At 45.6% G+C, this 23,283-nt stretch overlaps 1 protein-coding gene across 1 annotated transcript in view; it reads left to right on the top strand.

Moving 5' to 3' along the window:
• cdh2 (cadherin 2, type 1, N-cadherin (neuronal)) overlaps positions 1-23,283 on the top strand; it is a 58,381-nt gene that overhangs the window by 22,955 nt on the left and 12,143 nt on the right. The window contains exons 3-10 of the mRNA XM_084006960.1: positions 12,565-12,785; positions 17,395-17,562; positions 18,449-18,604; positions 19,613-19,757; positions 20,064-20,236; positions 21,197-21,334; positions 21,813-21,998; positions 22,708-22,961. Coding sequence (XP_083863086.1) covers positions 12,565-12,785; positions 17,395-17,562; positions 18,449-18,604; positions 19,613-19,757; positions 20,064-20,236; positions 21,197-21,334; positions 21,813-21,998; positions 22,708-22,961 — 1,441 coding nt within the window. The remainder of the gene's footprint in view (positions 1-12,564; positions 12,786-17,394; positions 17,563-18,448; positions 18,605-19,612; positions 19,758-20,063; positions 20,237-21,196; positions 21,335-21,812; positions 21,999-22,707; positions 22,962-23,283) is intronic.

The following is a 23,283-nucleotide window of genomic DNA, read 5'->3' as shown; positions in this document are numbered from 1 at the left end:
CCCCTCCACCCTCCATCCTTCCAGTTCACCCTAATCTGGGACTCATTGTGTCTGTAATAAAGCACAGCTGCACAGATCCTTCTCTGAACCCACTCAGTTCAGCTGATTACATGGGAGTAAGAGGGCTCTCCAGTCACACAGCCGTGCTCCTCCACATGGTAACGCTCTGCTGTTCCAGTAACACAGATAAGGCATGTGAGAAGGAGGCGCTTCCTCGGAGGCTGGACGGACGCCAGGACTAATTGTTCACACATGATGTTGCATTTGCGCCGTTATATCCATCACTATTATTTTTAATGAGCAACACAGATTTTGCTCCATGTTTACTGCAGCGTTGAAATCCATATTTCAGCTTTGCAGATGCACAGTTTTCAGTCAAGTCATATTTCAATGGAACAATTTTTTCCCCAATATGTTGGTGTCGTTATAATGCAGCTCACCCGGTATTATGTGAAGGCGAGGCTCAATGCAATATGTCAGTTTGTCGGGTTGGATTGTGCTAAATTGCTTCTGCTCCAGGAAAAAAAAAAAAGTAATGCATATGAAAGTGAGTCGCTCTAATAGAAAGATGTGTCTCTCTTACAACTTGAGGCTGAACTTCATCTTTAAAAGCACAAAAAAATGTAACAGCGGATCAATAAGAGCTCTGGATTGTGAACGAGATGTCTGTACAACTCGACAACTTTCCCTCCAGATCGGATGAACAACTCATAGTTTTACACAACTGGACACATTTTGAAGAAAAGAAAATGATGTATTCGTCTACTGTGAGTATGTGTATGCTGTCACTTTGAAAATATGACTCATTCAGCCTTGAGATAGTCAATAAATGTTTTTGCACAGATGGATGTTATACCAACATACATCCCTTTTCTCCCCTCTTTTGATCGTTTACATTTCGGGTATTTTAGCAGACACTTTTTGTCCAAAGTGACTTTTAATAAGTCAAACTGTGTGGGAGGGTCGAGCAGGTCAAAGCTAGACATCTCGGCATCTCCAGGAAAACCGCCACGGCACAAAAAGGGGGTAAAAATCTGTGTTGACACATTCAAATTCATACACATGCATACTTTTCCTCCTCTTGTTTGCTTTTCTTTTTGACTGGAGCGGCTCCTAACGAGCTGTCACAAGGCCGTGCACGGCGCTCGTCGTTTTAATCTCTCTTCTGTGTATTTTCCGTCTTCTCTTTAAGCGCGGGCTAATTGTGTTTCAAGCGGAATTTGAAACGTATTGATTCAAACGCGTACACGTCCTCGTGTATTGGCAGCCGCCCTAATCCCTCTCTTTGAAGAAACGCTATTTTTTTTTTATATCTTTGCTGTCATTGTTTCTTGATGGATTTTTGTATTATTTTTTTAATATATATATATTCTTCTCTTCTCCCCCTGGCCTTTCAGAGGAGGCAGGTTTTTAAATCCGGTGACTCCAGCCTTGGGGGGTGTTTGGGTCTCATGATGGGGTTTAGAGAGAGAGATTTTTGAAGTATCTCGTGATGTGTGGTATAGGCCAAGTGAGCAAAATGAGGATAATGGTCGGTAGCTGTGACTCTAATGGTCTGCCCACAACAATGACTCACTTGCTTTATTTAACATGAAAAAATGTACCTTATTGCCTCTGCAGCATAACAGCGCTTTGTTTCCTCTTTAATCTATGAATATCTTAGTTTATTACCACACGAATGTACATTTTGTACACAGCAAAGATATACTGTATATATTTGTGCATCGCAAATGATAAATGAATAATTTTTCTTCAGTTGGAGAGGGAGAGACGTAGAAGCAACCCCCTATCTTACAGTATAATAGTCTTCTCCAGAGGCTGTCAGCCTCATCTTCCTTTGTCTGCCGCTTTGTTTCCCAGCCAAAGAGGATTCACATGCCTTCCCCTTGTTTCTCCCCGTGCCCCGACTTCTCCAAAGGAAGAAAAAAAAAAAGGCAGAGAAGCAGGAATTCCATTAGCTTTGTTCTCCAAAAACACAAAAAAAAACTCAACATGAATTTGCGACTGTGATACACACGACATAATGGCCCCCAGAACCGGCCCCAGATCCCCATGCAGGTTTTTTTATTTTATTTTATTTTTACATCTCATGATGTAGTTAAGTGCATCACATCCTTCCAGCCTCTTTTCTTTCTCACAGAAACACTCTGTTTGTATAAAACCCACTTTTTTTTTCATTGTTGTACACTGAAGGATGAAAGGAGGCTGTATATGCGTGCAGGTCAGTGTGTGCATGTTAAAGAGAAGAAGAAGAAGAAGCTGGGGAGGGGGGGGGGTGGTGGGGGATGAACAGAAATGGCATGTTTGTGTGTGTGGTTAGGTTTGTAATTGGATTCAGTGGACCGTATCAGTCTTTACCTGAACTAGTCATTTGCATGGGTTTGATTGACAACACAGCTATGCTAATGCATTATTTCCCTGCGAAGGTAAAGAGGATGCACAGACCATGCCTTGTTTCACGCCGATCACTTTCTCTGTAATTAGTATGGAGTCATTATTGCTGAAAAGGAAATGGGCATTTTTTAATTTGCACAGAAGGCAACTCCATCCGGCCACGGCGAGTGTGTGTACTTCAGACGGAGACGGTCTGAACATCAGGTTTAAACACGGAGGGAGGTTCCTCTGTGTGAATGTGCTGAAATTTGGACTTGGAATCGTTCAAGTCGACTCTAACGAGTGCAGCAAAGCAGATTAAAGACATCCCGACGGAAGAAAAACACAGTGTTTAAAATAAAAACTGAATATAGCTCCAACACAGAGGATGTTTGTTTAACCGCCATGGTAACCAGCGGTGTGAATGTGACTCCTGAAACAGAAAGAAGGGGAAAGTCGTCCATGGAACCGAGACGATACCGAGGCTAAGGATCGGTATTAACCCTCTGCTGCTGTGTTGCATATGAATGGAGGGTTCCTACCTGCCTGCCTACCCGTGTCACGCATGACTCCTATTATTCACGCCGGATGAATCCGCCTCCCTTCAGCACCGAATGAACGGCGTGTCAAGTAATGACACAGGAGGTTAGACAATTTGCCGGGATGTAATCACGTCCTAACATACATCTGTTTTTTTAATTTGAGCCAAACTGATAAAGATTCCTCGCTGGTCCGTCTCCCGGGAAATGTCTTCTTGAACAGTCATTTGCACAAACTTCTGCCCATCCCATCAAAAGTTTTAATGAGCTTTGTTTTCCCATTTCCCTTACCAGTGTTACTAAATATCACTGTCCATCGACAACATCGACCACCTCTCCCCACATTTACCAACATGTCTTCATATTTGAGGTCAGATTGTGTGTTTACGTTGTGTCCGCATTGAATAAACGATACAGAATGCACCTGAAACTGTTTGTCGAGGTTGGTTAAAATCCTCCTTCTGGCTCAGATTCCAGTTTGAAATTCAGCCCTTAAGGAACTATTTTTCTGGGCGTAATAATGGCTCTCTTGGCTCTGTTGTGATTGACAACTCGGAGGGCAGAAAGACATAAATCATGCCCCAAGTAAAGTCTAAAAAACCCCAGCAAATAAATGTTTCTCCACAGTTTCCCCCAAAAGATCCTGAACTTGGCAAACGATGGCTGCTTGCCATCCGTTACCATGGCGACAATCCCAAATCACCCCGTCGCCGTTTGTGGCTTCACAGCTACTTCATGTGCATGTAGCGCACGCATCCCGAACCTGGTTCTGTCCCTCCCGACTCACCGGGCCCGTTGCTAACGGCAACGCCGCTACGGCGAGCTCAACACGAAGCAAAACACGTCTAAATTAGACAACCAGACTACTAACTATTGTTTCATGTGCGTTATCTATCTTTCTAGCCATCCATTGGTCCGTTTGTACTCATGATACGTGATGTTTCCACCCTTTTTTACTCTCCTCACATAAAACTGGCAATCGAAGCACTTCAGTCCGTCTATCTTCCAACCGCCGCTGTGACAACAGTTTACTCTCTCTCTAAAAATAAGTGAATACGTCTTAAGTTGTTGCTGTAATTTCCAGTAAACATGCACTTCTGAGTTAAGAAGTGGGGAGATGCCGCGCTCGAGCCGAGCCACGGCGCCGGCCGGCAGCGTCTGACAGATAATATAAATACGACAGGTAAACACTGGGGAGCTGGAGCCTGCAGCCTAACAACGTGTGGTTTTAACACTGTTTCGTTCTCCCACTCGGTGAAAGCAGAGGGAGACACTGACATCATTTCATAAGTCAAATTTCCCGTTTTTCCACCACCAAGAGCCCTGGATAACGATTGTCCCCGCGGAACAATGATTGGTACAGTTGTGGGCAGAAGGCTATATTGGTGTCTCTCCTCCCGGCAACAAATCCCAGAGACAAGGACCCACTCTGCTGCCGTGATTTTATATTTATATATATATATAATATTGAACACGCCAGCGGAGGTTACCTCATCACTGGTCCCTGCCTCGTCCTTTGTCTCTTTGATTTTTACGATGGTATTTTGAGGGGAATGATCAAGGGGGAGCTCTAAATGGCTTTGAGTCCGTGCCTTTCCAGATCAAAAGGGCCTAATAATGTCACATTACAGGTTGCACCGGCAGTTTTAGTGCCCGGCCCTCATCATCAGCCTCTTCAGAAAGTAGCAGCTCAGCGTGGAACCGGAGGCGTGGGGGGGGGTTCATCGTGATCAGCCATAGATGCTGCTTAACCTCCGTTTGAACGTTAACCTCCATTATTCAACAACACATACATCGGTTCTTTCATCTAATCCAAGCACGTTCTTTTGTTTATACGTCTATAAAACCGTACCTTTTAGAATAAATAAAAAAACAAATTCCTATTTAAGCGGAACCCGGCTGCTTCGTACCGGAGCTCTTACTCTCAAGGAGCGTCTTTTGTTTTCATCACAGCAGATGCATAATAAATGAAAGCGATCAATATGGCGATGTTTAATATTCATGGTTATTTCTCACCCGAGAGTCTCGGAACATGAGTTAACTTCCTGTCCGGCTGGCAGTGCGGGAGACGCGGCGGCGGCGCGGTAAGATGGATGCGGCGGTGCAGCCGAGCGTTCCCTGAAATGTAGATTAAAGCGCCGCGTGGTCACCGGAGAACGACCTCTACCATACAGGAAACAATAAAGAAATGACGCATGTGGCCCCGTCCTTAAATTGGCTGATTATTCACAGATTTCTAGGAAAAAGGGCATCCCGGCGTCTCCGCTCACCCTTGGCCTCCGGCCTCGCGCAGATTGCTTTATTTTACCTGCTTTTTGTTCTCTTTCCTGCCGTTAATCATTAAAGCCTTTTGTAAAGCGAACAAAGTGACCAACGGCAGCAGCTTGGAGGTTAAACAGGGTGTAGAGAGCAATTTAAAAAATCCCTGCGACCCCTTTATGCGAGGACAGAAGGCGCTAAAAGAACACCTCAACATCTCAGAGGTTCTGCAAACTGGACGTCTTCAATGATTTAGACGTCATCGTTATGAATACAGTATATTCACATCAGTATATACCTAACACTTAGCAGTAATTATACGTTTCATTCATCACAACGGGTCAATTATTGTCCCTTGAACTTGAAAGAAGGACACTGGAAGATGCTGGATGATAGATTTTCTATGAATCTATGAAGCTTTTCCTCATTTTAGCCGTTCGACCAGCGTATTAATGCGATGCTTACACCTGAGGAGGAGCCGTGTTAGACATCCTGGTAATGTGGTCATTTTAATACCTCCCCCCCACTCCCCACACTAAAGCCTATGTATCAAGCCGCTCGTCTCAATAACTCACAGAGCAGAATCCCAGTAGCTATGCGCTGATAACTGCAGAAGGATGTAGCTTAGCCTTATCAGCTCTCGGCTCCAGTGACACAGTAATCCAGCACAATGCTCTGCTGTCATTGTGCTGCAAAACAGAATCATTTCATTTACCCAACAAAGGCCCGGGGATAATTGTGATGTCCGTCCGTGCCCCATCCCCCTCCTTCCCTTCTTACCCATCGAGATTGTAATTTTCAAAAGGCCAAATATTACTTATTCAAAACTGAACCGTCATCATGTCATCGAACCTGTTTTCCTGCAGGAATAAGAGGCTTTTCCTGAACGGGAGTTTAGGGAGATCACAGTTTGGCTAGCTTTCTGCTCAGTCAGAACCCAGCAGGTAGCTTCTAAGCATGAGGCATGAAGCAGCCGGCGGACAGAGGGGGTAACGGCAGCCTCCTAAAGGCCAAATCATCATGGAGACACAAGAACGTTTGAAGGGAGAGACGCTTTTGGCACCGAAGGAAAAAAAAACTTGCTTTGTAATTGTCCTTTTAAATACAATGGTTGTCAGAAATGATTGCTCTACCCTGAGAGAGCAAATGACCATGTGCAGATGTGATATAAACGCACGTGTAAAGAAGAAAAAGAAAAGAAGGAACACGTCGTTTTAGATGGAGCACACTCGTGGCTTCGATAAGAGAAGGTGAAAAACCAGCTCCGATATTATGCATGAACTCCAGCAGCCGACGTGTTGGGGGAGCGGCCACTGTAATCAAGCTAGGAGAAGGAGCCAGCCGCTTGTTAAATGTGTTTATGCTCTGATGCAATTCCTCCTTAGTTTACTTAATTGCTAGAGACACTGAACACAGAGAGCCAGAGTACAAACACTGCATGTTTTTTTCATGCAAATCCCGTTACATATTTTAGACCCCGGCTATAAATGCATGGAACGCTTCTTGCGCGTTTGAAGTGTGGTGCATTAGTAAAAAAAACTAAAAAAAAAACGCCTTCAAGGGGTTTTAGTCTGGCAAAAAGGCAGTATCATCATTCCCAGATCCAAGCTCTCAGCTACAAACAGTTTACTTTCTCTGAAGAATACCCTATTTTCTGCCTCGGCTCTGCATCTCACCTTCTTTGAATGTTGGGGGATATTTTAGGATTCAGCAGCGTTCACAGCGGCGCCTCCTAGTGTCAGGGTCGCGCCGCTACCACTGCTGGTTATTTAAAAAAAAAAAAAGATTGGCGATGTTGTTTGTTGACACAATAAAACTGGACGTGAGTCAGCATTTTTGCTCTTCCAGTTCAATCAAAGTGGGTTTAAAGAAATAATTATTAGGCTTCTGGTTTGATGCCTGAAATAAAAAGATTTGAACATTTTTGTTCCATGCTATGAAAGAGGAAAGTAAACACACCTGTTGTGAATTTTTTATTTAAAAAGGGGCTTAATAAGGCTAACAGCGTCGTGTATACTCACACATTTGTAGCCTGACATTAGCTTTCTCTATTAACGTTCCAAACATCCCGTTAGCTTTCCATTGAGGGAACCAGTACGATGCTAACTCCTGGAGTCGCTCTCCAAAAATACCAAACTAGTCCAAACAATCAATCGTAGTCTTTAAATTAGCCATTTAAAAGTGCATATTAATGCACATTAATTGATTGCATCAGATGAAAGAGTGACGGTAATTTCTCATTGGAAGGCCAACTTTTAATAAGTCTTATTTAAGCACGGAAATAGACAGAATTGTGAAGAATATAAAAAGTTTACCAGCCTCCAAGCTGTGGAATATGCATTCATAATAATGACATTACAGCAAATAACATGCACGCACAATTATGCATCGCAAGCAGTCATATTGTTTTTTTAAAAAGAAGAAAAAACAGTGTATTATGCTTTTAGCATTTTGTGCAATAATTGGGCAATTACAGAATACGCTGTGATTGTTTCCGTGGTCGGGCATGAAAAAGTCTGCACGCCGCTGGAGAACGCTGACCTTAATTTGGCACGTTCTCCCCAATTTTGGCCTGGATTAGAATTTCATATCCCAGCAGTTTGAATTGAGGTAGCAGCGTGTGAGCTCCGCCGGGGCTTAACAGGATCTTATAAACAGTGGCGCTGGCATGGATGTCTCACGCAGCACATTCAGCTGGAGCCTCTGCTTCATATTCGCATTGTCTCATCGCCAGCGCGGCCCACTGTACTAAACCTGCTCACATTCATTTGTGAATAATGCATTTCAGTCAGGGGGAGGGGGGGTTGCCAGGGTTGGGCCGGGGCAGGACTGCCACTGGGGTATTTGCCTGGCTCTGCATTTTATCCACGGACACTGATGAAACACCTATGCTGAGTATTTCTCGCCTGTCGGTGACCTCACTTCCCAGAGACGAGGCATGCATGTTGGGATGATCTCAGTCTTGCCACGATGACACAGAAGGGAACGTTTTCCGGCGACTCACTTTGCAGCCGGGCGTTCCTTTTTTTTTTTTTAGATTGTGGAACATTTTTCTTTTTGCCTCCGAGTCGTTCCAAATGAAATGCCCCCGTCTGCCTCGCTATCTCTCTCTCTCTGAGTATTTGTGTCCGTCCGAGTTAGTCATCACGTGATGGAGCAGACAATGGAGAGGCACTCTGGCACTACGGAGGGGTTTTGTGTTGCTCGTCAGTGAGGGGGGGGGGGCATCTAAGCTGTGAATAGGATCATTGAGTCGGAGGTAATTCTGGGCCCCGGTGCAGGGCATTAGTTGGACAGGGCTTTCTGCTGACAGGCCTGTTTCTCCTTCTCTACCCCCATCTTTTTTTTTAACCCCCAACCCCCCCGAGGCCCCCTCTGCTGCATCGGCATTTCTCTCCCAAACCAAAGGGCCTTTATCGCTGCTGCCATGACGACATGTCTGACAGGGCGTGGCAGCCGGGACCTCGTTTAGCCCGGCACCTTAGGGAGTCGATCCATCCAGATATATAGATACGCTGCAGCATCCAGGCGTCCCAACACACGTTTCTCTCTGGTCTCTAAAGCACCGGAGCGTGTCTGATAAATGAACAGACACACGCTGGACGTTCTCATTCATTATCATTGGAAAACGGTCAAACCCGCTGGGGCCCCGACTGTTGAAGGGCCTCTCTCAGAGGTGTCCCGATGGCCGGGGAAATCAGACGGCGTTTAAAGAGCCGGAGCTTTGGCTCAACAAGAGGGGTCGGGCTAGAATAACTTGGCTTCTGTGTATCCGCAGCTCTGTTCAGCAGCACAAATGTTCTTTTAAAACGTACACGGCGCTATCTGAGCCCAGACTGACATCTATAAGACTATAAATGTCACTCAGTGTCACATTACTGGTTAACGACAAGCTGACAGGAATACGCCTCAAATATGAAGCACGCAAAAACACCCAACGCTTCCCCGTTTTAATCAGGAGCGAGCGCTGCCAACACTCATACCTGCAGGCGTCTAATTTACCTGCAGGCAAGCCATTTATATACGCGGTAATGATGATTTTCCATTATGAAATCAAATTAATGTTCCAATTGATGTAAAATTTATGTCTATAAAATGTCAGAAAGCATCGTGACAAATGACCGTCACAATTACCTCGAGCCAAAAAGTGATATACATCGTCGCCCATGAAGGTTGCATATTTAGTGTTCAGACACAATCCTGTTTATTCCTATTTAAATGCATCAGTTATCACTTTCGACCAGGTGCAATGATTATATCATGTATCCCAATTATACCCAGCTGAGATGAATTCATGCATAACATTTCTTTGGCGCTATAAAAGACTTTATGAGCAACCCTGTATTTAAATCATTGTTCCATTGGACAAATATCTTCAATCTACAATGATGAAATGCTTCATAATCCACTCATCAGCTCGTGTTTTGGCTCTCCTTCCTCCTGCTGAATAACATTGTTACAGCAGCTCAGTCAGACAGGTGGGAGTGAGACACCAGCCGGCCCTCCCAAGTGCAATTCTGAAGTCTGTGGACTTCCCTCTGCTGCATTGTGAGGTATTTTGACAGTCCCTCACTCTGTATTCCAGCTCTGTCTGGCTATCTGCTGACTTGGGCTGGCTGGTGATTGCCTGAGGGCTTTGAGTTTACAGGCGGCTGGCTTTAAGGCAAAAAACCTCCAGAGAAAGAAGGTCATCTATCTGATGTCAGCTTTGCCAGGTTCAAAGAGGAGGAGGAGGAGGGGGGGGGAAAGAAACGCTAATTGGTCATGGGAAATTGAGCAAAAGGAGGGTGAGATGGTCAATATCAAGTGTATTCCAAGTATGCAAGAGAGATCTTGTGGTGATCTTCTATCTTCATTATCGGGAGCCGCCGGCGTTCACCTCGTGTGCTTTTTAAAGTTAGTTGAATGCAGTTTAAAAAGAAGAAGAAAGAAAGTGCAGTTTGCAAACTTTGCCGTGCTGTTTTCTTCTTTCATCACTGTTTAAATCTTTTAGCAGTGATAGAATGCAGCTCATGGTCCTTGTGGATGATTTGTTCGCCCTGTTTTGATAAAGTACAGCAAGATTGCATTTTCATTCATCAGGCGGAATACATTGTGACAAACTTCCCTTATTCCACCTCCGAGTTTTGATTAATTCTCTCTCTCTGTCGCATTCAAAAACATTTTAAAAAAGAAGCTTTCTAAAAAGCAATGTGTCCTTTCTGCCTTGTTGCTTTCAACCATTCTGCCTTCAGCTGGGACCGGAGGTGTCTGTCTGAAAACGCCTGCCTTGACTCCTGTTACAGGCAACAAGTGGTGAATTCACCCCCACTATCTGTAGTGCCGAGGTGTGAATCTTCAACCGGCCTCACAATTCTAGAAGGATTCACCCGTCAGCGCTTCAAACGACAGCGATTCATGAGCGTGTCACATCCTCGATTTATCGATATTTACACAGCAATTATTACAAGCAGCCAGATAAATCTGAACTTTTTAATTTAGAATCATAAAAAAGCTGCATCCTACATCAACTTTACACCAACAAAACATAAATCCTCCCACACTTTCCTTCCCGGCTACTCCGACATTAAACACTGTGATCGTTAGCCTAGCGCTGCTCTCGTTGAGCCGAAACAAAATAAAGCCACTAAGAGGGTCTGAGAAATGGCTAAATCCAGCGTGAAAGTCGCAGAAGAAGCCGATGGTGGGTTAGCGTTTGAAAACGAAAGCTGAAAATCGTCCGACTGGTCGGTGCCTCTCCACCGCTGTGCAGCTTTTTTGTGTTTTTTCAATAATCATTGCTATCGTTAGCCTTCTGGTGCGTTAATAATAAACCCCCCCAAATGCAATGATGGCGTTTCAAGAGCATCCAGCTTCTGCTCTCGTATTTCCGAGTGAAGCATCGATGGGCAGGCGGGACACGACGTCGGCCAGGAATTTGATTTGATCGTCCAGAAGATTAGCTCGTGACCTTCTCCGGCTCCGTGCAGAGCTGTAGTTGCAGATTGATTGATTGATGGATGTCATATTATTCATTGGTACTAGTTAATGGAAGTGTGCATCATATTTTTGGTTTCCCAGGAAGAAAAAAAAAGGTATTGGATTTTTTTGAAATATAAAAATACAAAGAAATACATTTTTTTTGGGGATGTTTTGTTAAAGAGTTGCACAATAGAACCGGGGATGCGCTCCAAAAAAACGTTTTTTAAAAATGTAATCTCGACAGAACGGCAGCACGGTTGAATTTCAGCCTGCGTCCGTGTGACTGCAGCAATGCATGATGGTCCACGTAAGGCGTGGTGCACTTTAGGACAGTTCATTGTATGAATTTGGGCGATACTATTAAATTAGGTCTGGGGGCTTTACTTTCCTTCCTTTGGTCCCTGAAATGATCTGCTGCATTCCCCCTCCCTGTCCCAGAGGGACTAGATGAGTCCAGATGATACTCAGGAGACCCTCCCCCCCTTCCCCCCGCTGGGTCTCCGAGGTAGCAGCACAAAGGAAGATTAGGCACCCTCCTTCAAGGCTTTTGTTAAGTAATTCCACATCTCCTTTAATAATTCACGACGGCACCAGCAGAGAAACGTTGTGATCTCTGTGGCCGGAAGGAAGTTTTATCTTCTCCTTTTCATGCCGTTTTGGGGGCCGTAAACATGGCGGAGGGGGAGGGGGGATCACACAATGAAGGTGTGGTTTGGCGTGCACATGGTTGCTCTGTCACTCACTTGTAACATGAACCCATGTTGTACCGGTGCCACTGAGGCGCCGGTGGGACTGCAGCCCCCCCAAGAGCCACCTGTCTGCCCTGCATGTATACGTGTGTGAGTTTCTGTGTTGTATTTTTTGTTTTTTTCTTCTCTCTGATGAAATAAACATCACACGCACTTCCTGGCGTCTCTGGAGGAGCCGAGCATCGGTAGTCATCCGCGGGAAAAGGCATCCCTGGATGTCATGGGGGACAAAGCTAGCATGTGATGGCCTGAGCTGGAAAGAAAATCATAACTCATCCGACAGAACTGTAGAAACGTGTTTACACACGCTTGTATGTATGTTTCTCTCAGCTGCGAACGCAGCGGGGGCAGTGAAGACGTTTCATTGACACATCAGATTTGAAATGCGATGTTTGGGGGTTCTTCCTTAATAGACCTTAAGGGGCACGCTTCCCCTTTTTCTTTAGTTTCCTCTCCCTCCGACTCTCCTCCACTGCACCTGTTTTCAGCAATACCTCTGGGGCACAGCTTGAGGTGAATAATGTATGAGGAGAAGGAGAATCAGAAAATCTTTGTGGACCCTCCGTGTCTGGCTGCCTGTCTGTCTGTCTTCCACCTGCTTTTGTCTGGATTTTCTACTTTTCTTTCTCACTTTCTAAAAGCTAATTTCCCGTGTTTTTAAACGACTCTCTCTTGTCTTGCAGTGGTGTTTGTCGACTGTGGCCGAGGCGGTCAGGTGCGGTTCGAATGCAGCGACCCATCAGACTTCCGGATAGAGGCCGACGGAGTGGTTTACGCCGCCCGGACCTTCCGGCGCTCCGCTCTGCCCGCGACGCCGCTGCTGATCAAGGCCAGCGACGCCAGCTCTCAGCGGCAGTGGGTGGTCCAAGTGAAGCTGACGGCCGCCACGCTCTCCAGCCAGCAGGTGAATACACCCTAAAAGCCCACTTCCCTTTCTGCCTCCTTGCTGATTGTCTGACTGATGTTGCTGCTGTAGAAAGGTGGAATGATCAATTCTCCCCCTCGCATCCAATAACTCACGCTTATTAGGCACGCTGCACATTCACAGATGACTAGTTCCCCTAAATTGTAGCAGGTGTTCCAAGAGACTGGATGGATGCTCGCTAATTAAAACTTAATGTGTCAATTTACTAGGAGCACAAACATATACTCAACACGGTCAGCGGGTAGCGAGAGCAGATGCAAAATAGCTCCTCGTAAAAGTTGATTTTCAGCGAGCGTTGCCCCGTGATTGGGCGGTTATTGCCTTATCATCCAAAAGGGGGACGCGCCCCTTTTTTTCGGGGAAAAAAAACGACTGGAAGCATCTGTCTGAGCCGTTAGAAGCGCGGCGCTAACTGTTCCGCTGGACGTGTCGCGCAGTCATGTGCAATTAGTTAAAATGAGCGTGTGCTCGTGTGTCAACACGGCGGTTTGGCCGAGGATCAGAGGAAGTACGGCGAAAAAACAAGCGCCGCGCATGTCTGGACGCCGTGTAGACAGGAAATGAAACGAAGCTCCGTGTTGTTTCAGAGGTTCGAACTTCTGATCCGGCTCAATTAGATAATATCTGTTCTCACACACACACACACACACACACACACACACACACACACACACACACACACACACACACACACACACACACACACACACACACACACACACACACACACACACACACACACACACACACACACACACACACACACACACACACAAATACACACACACACACACACATACTGGCTACACTCTTATGGTCTGATACCACTTTTATTTTGAAGTCTGACATTTTGAAGCTGTTTTGTTACAGCATATGTAATTGGATGTTCATAATTTATGACATATCTGAGAGGAATCAAATAAAATAATATTATACTATAGTGTGTATGTAGTAGAGGAGGGAGAAATAATCGGTTCAATGACGATTCTGCATCGATACAGGAAAGTCTATAATCCACTATTAATTTTTTTTTAAATGATTAATTATATATCTTTCTATATTTTAGTAGTAGAAGTAATGTAGTACATCAACTGTATCATACAAATAGGAATTGGTTTGAAAGACCTCATTGAATCGGAAATAGAGAATCGTTTTATAATCGAACCGTGAGGTGAGGATTCCAACCACCAGTGTGTCGGCCTGTTACCATGACAACGACTTATTACCCGTGTGTTTATTAAGGATGCAAATGTAGCTTCCCCCCCCCCCCCCCCCCCCTCTGACCAATCGCCGACCCTCATTAACCAAACAATAACCGTAAATTAGTGCCTTGCACGCGGCTGTGCTGCGGTCGACTTTCCCAACGAGCCGCTCCGACCGCCGCGATGACCCCGACGCACAGACAGGGTTCATCCATCACGCATCACCAGCTGCAGCGTGGCGTGCATGCAGCCCCCCCGTTCACCTGCCCGGGGGAGTTAAGCAGCAGCAGCAGCAGCAGCAGCGTTGTTGTAGTGGACACGTGCAGCACACTTTCCCCACTAAGTCTCCAACCACATCAATTAGTTTCACTGTGAGGTTGTCAGCTGTGTGTCTGCCTGGTGGAGAGAGAGAGAGGGAGGGAGGGAGAGAGAGACTACGATGGACCAGTATTTCCAGCTCCTCTCAGCTTTAAAAAGATATTTCTTTAAATGTTTAACCGAAAGCATTCATGGGTCTCATATTAACAGTTAATGGTTAATCTCTATAAATCACTCATCTCTTTGCAAGAATGTGAAAATGTTTGTGTTACCTAAACTCCACATGTACCAAGCTGCAATATGCGTGTCTCACATTTACTCCGACGGTCCTGCTTAAGTTGCTAAATTTGTCGCCGGTCCCTTTTAGCCAAATAAAGCCACTAAGAGGGTCTGAGAAATGGCTAAATCCAGCGTGAAAGTCGCAGAAGAAGCCGATGGTGGGTTAGCGTTTGAAAACGAAAGCTGAAAATCGTCCCACTGGTCGGTGCCTCTCCACCGCTGTGTGGCTTTTTGGTGTTTTCATTGCTGCTGTAAAATCTTCGATGGTTAGCCTTCTAGTGTCTTAATAATAAACCCCCCAAATGCAATGATGGTGTTTGTATAAGAAAGACTGATGGGCGTCTCTTTATTATGTTTTTATGCCTGTAATACACTTAAGTAAACGGTCACAAGTGGCCGTTCCTCACCGGGGCAGCGCAGCAAACAGGCGGGTGTGTTATGTTTTATATGGCTGCAGATTTAAAGTTAATACAGCGGTTATGTGTAGTTACTGTCAGGGCTGCGGGGGCCGCGGCGGTCGGAATTAAACGCATAGCTGGGTAATAATGACTTCATGGCTTTGTAAAAAGAATAACAACACCATCGTTAGCCACCGACACTCATTTACCACCGGGACTCCTGCAGGTCTGTGTTTCTAATGGGAGCATTACTCACTGTTGGTCAAAGGCAAATACATACGTGTCCCAAACAGGTTACCGTAGACTTTAGCTTTTAAATAAAAGTCCCTCATTGGATGTTCACTCATGCAAATTAGCAGCTGCATCATCATCATCAGCTGTACTGATGTGGATCTGCTGCGTTCGCCCTGATTCGCCCGTAATGAAATCAGGGATTGACTTTCCTCCACGCACGTTTATGAGGTCATGAGCGGTTATCTACACCCCCCCCCCCCCCCCCACCCCCCCACCCTCCCAGCACAATTATTGTCATGAATCACCACGCATCTCTTAATCACATCAGCGATTATATTTCTTTTTTCCCCCTCTTTTTTATTAGTCCATGAATGCGGCAGCCTTGGGGAAACATTTTAATCAATGACAAACAAACAATATCCTCATTAACACGAGAACGTCCTCGGCTACCGCCACACACACACACACACACACACACACACACACACACACACACACACACACACACACACACACACACACACGGTCATCACTCAGTCCAACTCTCTCCTGGACTCTGAAGTAGTCTGAAGATGGAGGGGTGGGGGGAGTAGATTAGGTGCGTTGGGCTGAAAAGAAACCCACCGTGCCGTTCATCATTCCACACGCAGGTTGCAGATAATTACCGCTCTCGCTCGCACCCGTTTTAATGGACTAATAGATATTTCTGAAACAATGCCTTTGCTATCTGCCTGCTTGCCTCTTGTGTGTGAAACAAACGTGTGAAAGGAGTATAATCGGATTTCAAACATGATCAGTGGAAGCTCCCCAGATGTTAGAAAGGGGGGGGGGGGGGGGGGGGACATGGGTCACTCTTTAAGGTGACAAAGTAGTGATTCATTTCACTCTTTTGCAATTGTGTGTTTGCCGGCGACACTTTGACGTATTTCTGAGGAGCTCCTGCACCTTCAAAATAATTAAAGGAAAACAGTCGGGGAGATACTTCAAGAGATGTGACAGACTCTATCGAGATTCCAGCTGTCACTCATTGACATTGACGGATTTTACATATTGTTTTTCTGTTTTTCCTTTCCCGCCTCATTTTGTTCAAGGTTATTTTAACTTTCCCTGGCACTACTTCAGTCTCCGCTGGTCTCTGGAGCAGCGGAGGCAATTTGAGCCATCTGTGTGTTTAGTGTCTGGCTTGCAGGTACCATCCTCCTTTGTTTCAAATCTCATTCATTACAGCTGAGGGGAGGGATGGCAGATCCATTATGGAAGCCCGTCCGTCTGTGTGGGTGCATTTTATCAGGACATAAGAACAGGGTCTGCCATTTAAAGCGAACCGTGTGTGTGTGTGTGTGTGTGTGTGCGTGTGTGTGTGTGTGCGTGTGTGTGAGCCACACCAAAAGCGTTTTACGGCACTTCATCACACGCTGTACTGTAGATATTTTTAAGCTACAAAGAAAAGGCTTTTGATTGATCACACATTGTGAATAGGTATTAAATGACGTTTGGAGGAGCTTATTAGATTTGCAGGAAATGACAGGCCGTTTCCTTTTATCGCCACATCAATTTCCTTCGGTATAACCAGAAGGGAAGGCTCATCAGTCAGACTACGTTAGCGTCGGCTCTTTTTTGCAGGGAAGGTGTCACTTCGGCGTGCGAGCTGGCAGCTATTGATTGTAGCTTAACGGCTAACACGATAAGTCTTTCACTCCCGCGGGGCAACAATAACAGCAAAAGAGTCCGCGGCAATGCTAGCAGTTATGGGAGTCAGAGTGCTTTGAGCTAAATGCTAACACAGAGACAAAGCTAACGTGTTTAGCATGTGAGCATGCTAACTAGCTAATTAGTTTTGCTAAGCTTCTAGTCAGTTAGTTATGACCTGATGATGGCACTCGATAAAACATAGCAATAATAATTCATCCTGAGGAGAACATGAATTTTATGGTAATCCAATCAAATGCGTTTTACGCTTGACGGAAATGTGAGAAATCACTGAATTTATAGGATTTCATCCTCTGGGGACCATGACTGCCATCCAATAGTTGTTGGAACTTTTTCGACCGGGCCACCGCTGGCATCCATCCAAAAAAATATAGCCGCTCACATTTTTCTACAGAGATATGATCACTACCCCTCACTCTTGAACTTAATCATATCCCTTTTTCACAGGTCCAGCAAGTCGCTGCCCCTCCAGTCATGTCCAAGGATTTGAAGGAAATAGCGTTTCCATCACGACACACCGACAGCCAACTGAAACGCATGAAGAGAGACTGGGTCATCCCCCCAATCAATGTCCCAGAGAACTCACGAGGACCATTCCCGCAAGAGCTTGTCCGGGTAAAGTAGCTCACACACACACACAAACACACACACACTCCACTTTCAGGACATGAAAGAAAATGCCTCTTGCCTGATATGACAACCTTGTAGGTCCCCGTTGCCTTAAGCTCCCACTCAGAGGGTCACAGACATGAGACTTATGCCGTCAACCAAATGCTTCATATTTAGAGCACTTTGCTTAAGGTCAGCGCTCCTTATCCTCCCCCTGTTGTATTATTTATCTTTTGTTTCGGGAGGGAGGGGGGTCGCCGGTTGGCATTACTTAGAGAGAGGAACCTAAAGTGGCCACCAGCACAATCCTTCTTGGGTTGCCTGTTGAGATATTATACTTCCTTTTTTTTCATTATTGTGGCTCAAGGACAGAGCACAGCCAAATTAATTTGTAGCCGGTCAGGGTTGGGTGTGTAGACGGCCCTCCGAGGACCGAAGCTAACCTCAGCTTAAAGCAGCCTTCTTTTCAAAGCATGTTAAGCTGACTTCCTAACCGAGTTTCTAAGTCCTGTACATGCTATTTGTATGTATTATATTTAATCCGGACATATTAGAAGGGATGGTTTTGGGCCTTAATGGATGATATCAGGATGTGGAAATGCTCTGTTTGCTCGGGATGGATCCGGGGAGTCTGCACAGAGTGTACACAGCAGACATGATACTTCATACTCTCTTTTACATACACAGCAAGCAATACTGCGGTTGGTGCTGGAATAAACATCACACCAACATAAACACATAAAGTTCAGTACATAAATCACCAGACTTTAAGAGGCCTTATTAAAGATGTTTACGTGCCAATGTAAAAAAAGAGGAATACTAATTAAAGTTGGTGCCAGATATGATCTCAGCCTCAGGAATCCGGTCTATAATAAGTCCTTACCACCCACAGATCCGGTCGGACCACGACAAGAACCGGTCCCTCAGATACAGCGTGACGGGCCCCGGCGCCGACCAGCCCCCCACCGGCATCTTCATCATCGACCCCATCTCCGGGGAGCTGTCCGTCAACAAGCCCCTGGATCGAGAGCACATCCCCAACTTCCATGTAAGTCTCACACACACACACACACACACACACACACACACACACACACACACACACATTAAGCAGCCGTGCTGTACATTCCTGCCAGTTGTCATGTGCTCGAGGGTCATGTGTAGCCTATAAGGTCTCCTCGGACCCAATAAAGACCGGGAGTCTCCCAGGAAACCTGACTTATCCGTCTGAGAATGTGAGGTTTTTTTTTTACTGAGAGTGTGTGTGTGTGTGTGTGTGTGTGTGTGTGTGTGTGTTTGTGTGTGTGTTAGATACATTATGATAACCTCCAGTCTCCTCCAGAGCTGCTTTATTCATTAGCGACTCTCCCGTTACATTGTGGCATTTTTTTTAATTTTTTTTTTTAAATTACACAACTTCGTTTTTCATGCCGTTCAACATAAAGGTAGAAGGTCACGGCAGACTTCCACAACAAGAAAAGTCAAGTCCACGCTGGACTGTAAACCGTTGCTGCCGTTAAGTCATTTCTACTGTATGCACTTATAGTACAATCTGTTGATTTATTTATACAAGATGGAGGCTGCAAGGCACGACATGCAATTCATTCAGCCTTCATATTTTTCCATTCTATGCGGTAGTTCTAAAGCATGGAAGCAGTGAATGGGAATCCTTTGTGAGGCTCCAAACCCTGCAGTGGTTCGGACGCGGGGAGGAAAGATGTACTTGAAGTGCAAAACAATACAGCGGATCAGTTGTTTTCCAGAAACAGAAGTGAACCCGCGCTGACCTCAGTGTAGGCAAGAGGACTGAATAAAATCAGCGCGGCGTTAAAAAATAAAAAACCCGCTTGTGTTGTTGTCGACTCTGGCAGGTATCTCGCTAAACCCAACAATGTGTTTCTCTTTTCGCTTTGCACATGCTAGAAAAATGTGCAAACCGGAAAAAAGAACTCAGAGTTCAATGATATTGAGTGCTTCATCCCATAATACTGTTTGAATCGTCTTTGCTTGAACAGTCCTTCATCCCAGATGTGTTTGTGTCCCCCCCCCCCCTCAGCTGAGAGCTCATGCAGTGGACCTGAACGGCAACCAGGTAGAAAACCCTATTGACATTGTGATCAATGTGATCGACATGAACGACAACAGGCCCGAGTTCACTCATCAGATCTGGAACGGCACCGTGCCGGAAGGTTCCAAGCCAGGTAATACACCGGATAAATGAAGCCCGAGCACAGCGTCACACTGTATGAGCAACCGATCGGTTTGATTTCAGACACAATCCTGTTTATTCCTATTTAAATGCACCAGTCATCACTTTTGACCAGGTGCAATGATTACATCATGTGTCCCACTTATGCAGGTGAAATTATTTCATGCAAAACATTTGTTTGGCGCCAAGACGTTTGCAAATAATTCCAACTTCATGGACGACCCTGTATTTTCCAACATAGCGTTCATCCACTCAACGTGATGTCTTATTGATCGCCAATCGTCTCTCTCTCCCGTAGGAACGTTTGTCATGACGGTGACGTCCGTCGACAAAGACGACCCGAAGACGGCCAATGGGATGCTGCGCTACAAGATCCTGTCTCAGAATCCGGAGAGTCCGACCTCCAACATGTACACCATCAACAACAAGACGGGAGGCATCATCACGGTGGCGGCGGGCCTGGACAGAGAGGTAAACCCGCCGCTTAGGAATGGAGTTTTAATGCGACGTTCATTCGTAAGGTTATATTAATTAACGATATTAATTTCAACACATCGATTTTTCATGTTTACATAGATAGATGGGCTTAACATTTTTTTTTTTTTTTTAAATATGATGACAAAACACAGCTTGAGTATATTTGCTAATATCCAGACCGTCTGAGAGCTAATGAGGCAAAGTGAATTTTGCTGATTGCCGACTAAATGAGGAGCAGAAATGGACTTGGCTGTTTTCACACTTATTTACTCTCAGAAGGAGGCGGCATCGTGCATCGTTGAGCAGCTGAACGTTTCCCCTCGTCCTCCTCTGTCTTTCTTTCCTCTGGAAGCGGGAGCTTTACTTTCCTCCCTCTACCTCCCCCGCGCTGCAAACCTCGACCTCTCTTTTCCTTTAATTGGATCGCACGGCTGTTTGAGAAAATAAATAAAATAATATCGAAAAGCTTGGAGTCAGTTGGTGCAATTCTACTGAGGGCAATCTGGCTAGGTGGCAGCTCAATCACTTCCGCCCTGGGGCCGGCGTTTTATGTCCGCCAGTTGCCACCATGAAAGTAATTTGCCCGACTCTCATTACCTAGCAACTGGTCCATCACCTGAGTGGCTTTTAATGTGAAAAGAGTCATTTGTTAGCTTCATGATGGTGTACATCATTTCCCACACACACACTCACCATCCCCCATAGAGAATAACAAAAGGCCGATATTAGTTATCACAATTAAGAAGCTGGCCAGGTTTGTTTCATTTTGGTTGCATTAATGATGTGCATCGAGGTGCCCGCGAATATGGGACAAATCTATGACAATCCAGAGAAAAAACATAATTATGAAAATAAAAGTGCATTGCAGTGCAATGGCTACAGCATTGTTTAGATGGTCAGAAGAAGATCAAATAATTGTGTTTTAACCCTGCTTCCTCTCCCCCCCCCCTGCAGAAAGTGCCCCAGTACACGCTGATCATCCAGGCCACCGACATGGAGGGCAACCCCATGTACGGCCTCTCCAACACCGCCACCGCCGTCATCAGAGTCACCGACGTCAACGACAACCCGCCGGAGTTTACTGCTGAGACGGTGAGAAACAAACTCATATCGGAGACTTCAACGAAGGCGATAGCACCGCGAGGACCCCGATTACACCCCCCCCTACCCCACATAATGTTCTGCTCACTTACCCGGTTCTGCTAGACCAGCATTTTTCTGAAGCCATACAGACATACAAGTAGCCACCCGGGCGTCAAGTGTTTTATCCCTCTCCCAAATGTTGACACATGCTACTACTGGGATGTCTGCCAGGGCGATGGGGGCACTTACTGTGGCGGCGAATCACTGAGATTTGTAACGCTACTGTTTGTGGCGTCGGGGGAGGACAGGGGGAATGAGATGACCATGACGACATGATAAGTTACCTCAGATGTCTATTTATCCCAGATTGGTCCTGCTGCGCCGTGCGAGGCGGGGGCTCCCCGACTATTTTTTTCCCCTGCCGCCACAGCAGTATCACTCACGGCTCTCGCTGTTCTCTCCTTTTGCTCATGGTTTATTCATGCAGTTTTTCGGCGAGGTGCCTGAGAACCGCGTGAATGTCATCGTGGCCAACCTGTCGGTGACGGACAAGGACCAGCCCAACACGCCCGCCTGGAACGCCGTCTACAAAATCATCGGGGGCGACCCCACCGGCAGGTTCTCCGTGCCCACTGATCCCACCACTAACGAGGGCCTGGTAACGGTCGTCAAGGTAACGCCTCCTCTTCAACCCCACCCCGCCCCCCAGTAACCCCTCGGGAGATGCATAGTCAATGCATGCATGCTTGCCAAACATTATCTAGTGTTTTTTTATTTTATTATGCAATTCCACCCGCATTTTTTGGACAGTTTGAGAATGTAAATGGTTATCATATAATATGTAATCATGTATTCCAGGAGTAAATCTGTTTATTACAAAATACAGCAGGTTGTTACAACACATACATAATTAATTAATTACATATTGTGTTGCTATGACTGAGGAGTCAGGTGGGTGGCGGCCTCTCCATTATTATCTTGCAGTGAGAATATTCTCCATGTTCTCCAAGCATTCTGTGTAACAACTCACAGGAGAGCGATACTGATGAAAATGAAGGTCACTGCAGCAGATTTGTCACATTTATCACAATTTATTAATTTTTTTTCTCTACATTTTACAATCAATTTTCCGGCCATAATTAGTATGCTGTAAACGCTGCCAGGAAATGTGTAAATCTTTTTAAAAAATTGCAGAAGGAGCTGGTTGCTTAACACCTTCGCCGGCTCTCTCTGGTCACAAAAACTCCAAGTTTATCACACTTTGTTCTCTATCGTGACTTTTCAAAATTAGATATTTCATGCAAGAGGAAGAGAAAGCTTTAGTTCTTTGTGTTTGCTGTTTAACTTCGTTCTGACGTGCCGCTCCTCTTCCCGTCTTCCAGCCAATCGACTACGAGATCAGTCGGACGTATGTGCTGACGGTGGAAGCGAAGAACGAGGTGCCGCTGGCCCGAGGCATCCACTCGCCTCGGCAGTCCACCGCCACCGTCTCCATCAGGGTGATCGACGTCAACGAGAGCCCCTACTTCGAGCCCAACCCCAAACTCATCAAGCTGGAGGAGGGGATGATGCCCGAGTCCACCCTGACCACCTTCACCGCCCAGGACCCCGATCGCTTCATGCAGCAAAGCATCAGGTAGATTTAACAGTAACAAAAAAATTCTACAGTTTGCTAAGAATGCCTGTTGATCCAGCACAGGTGTTTAAATCCCAGTTTTAATAAAAGTCAAAGACAGCAGTGAAGATGCTTGTAGGTTTATCTCTGATTATATAGTTATCTATGTGTGAAACATGATTAATCACCACTTTGTGCATCATTCCTGCATTTCCCCCATTTTCTCCCCCTCCCCGCCCATTTCATCAACAAATGCCTTCCCTCACAGCTGTTTGGCCGTGATAGAGTTTATCAGCCGGAAAACAGTCCATGTGAAATAAGCTAGCTTTGTAATTCCTCGGTT

The sequence above is a fragment of the Eutrigla gurnardus genome (genome assembly GCF_963514095.1).
Source record: "Eutrigla gurnardus genome assembly, chromosome: 4".
NCBI lineage: Eukaryota > Metazoa > Chordata > Actinopteri > Perciformes > Triglidae > Eutrigla > Eutrigla gurnardus.
Note: the sequence above shows the minus strand (reverse complement) of the source record. Positions and strands in the feature narration are given on the sequence as shown.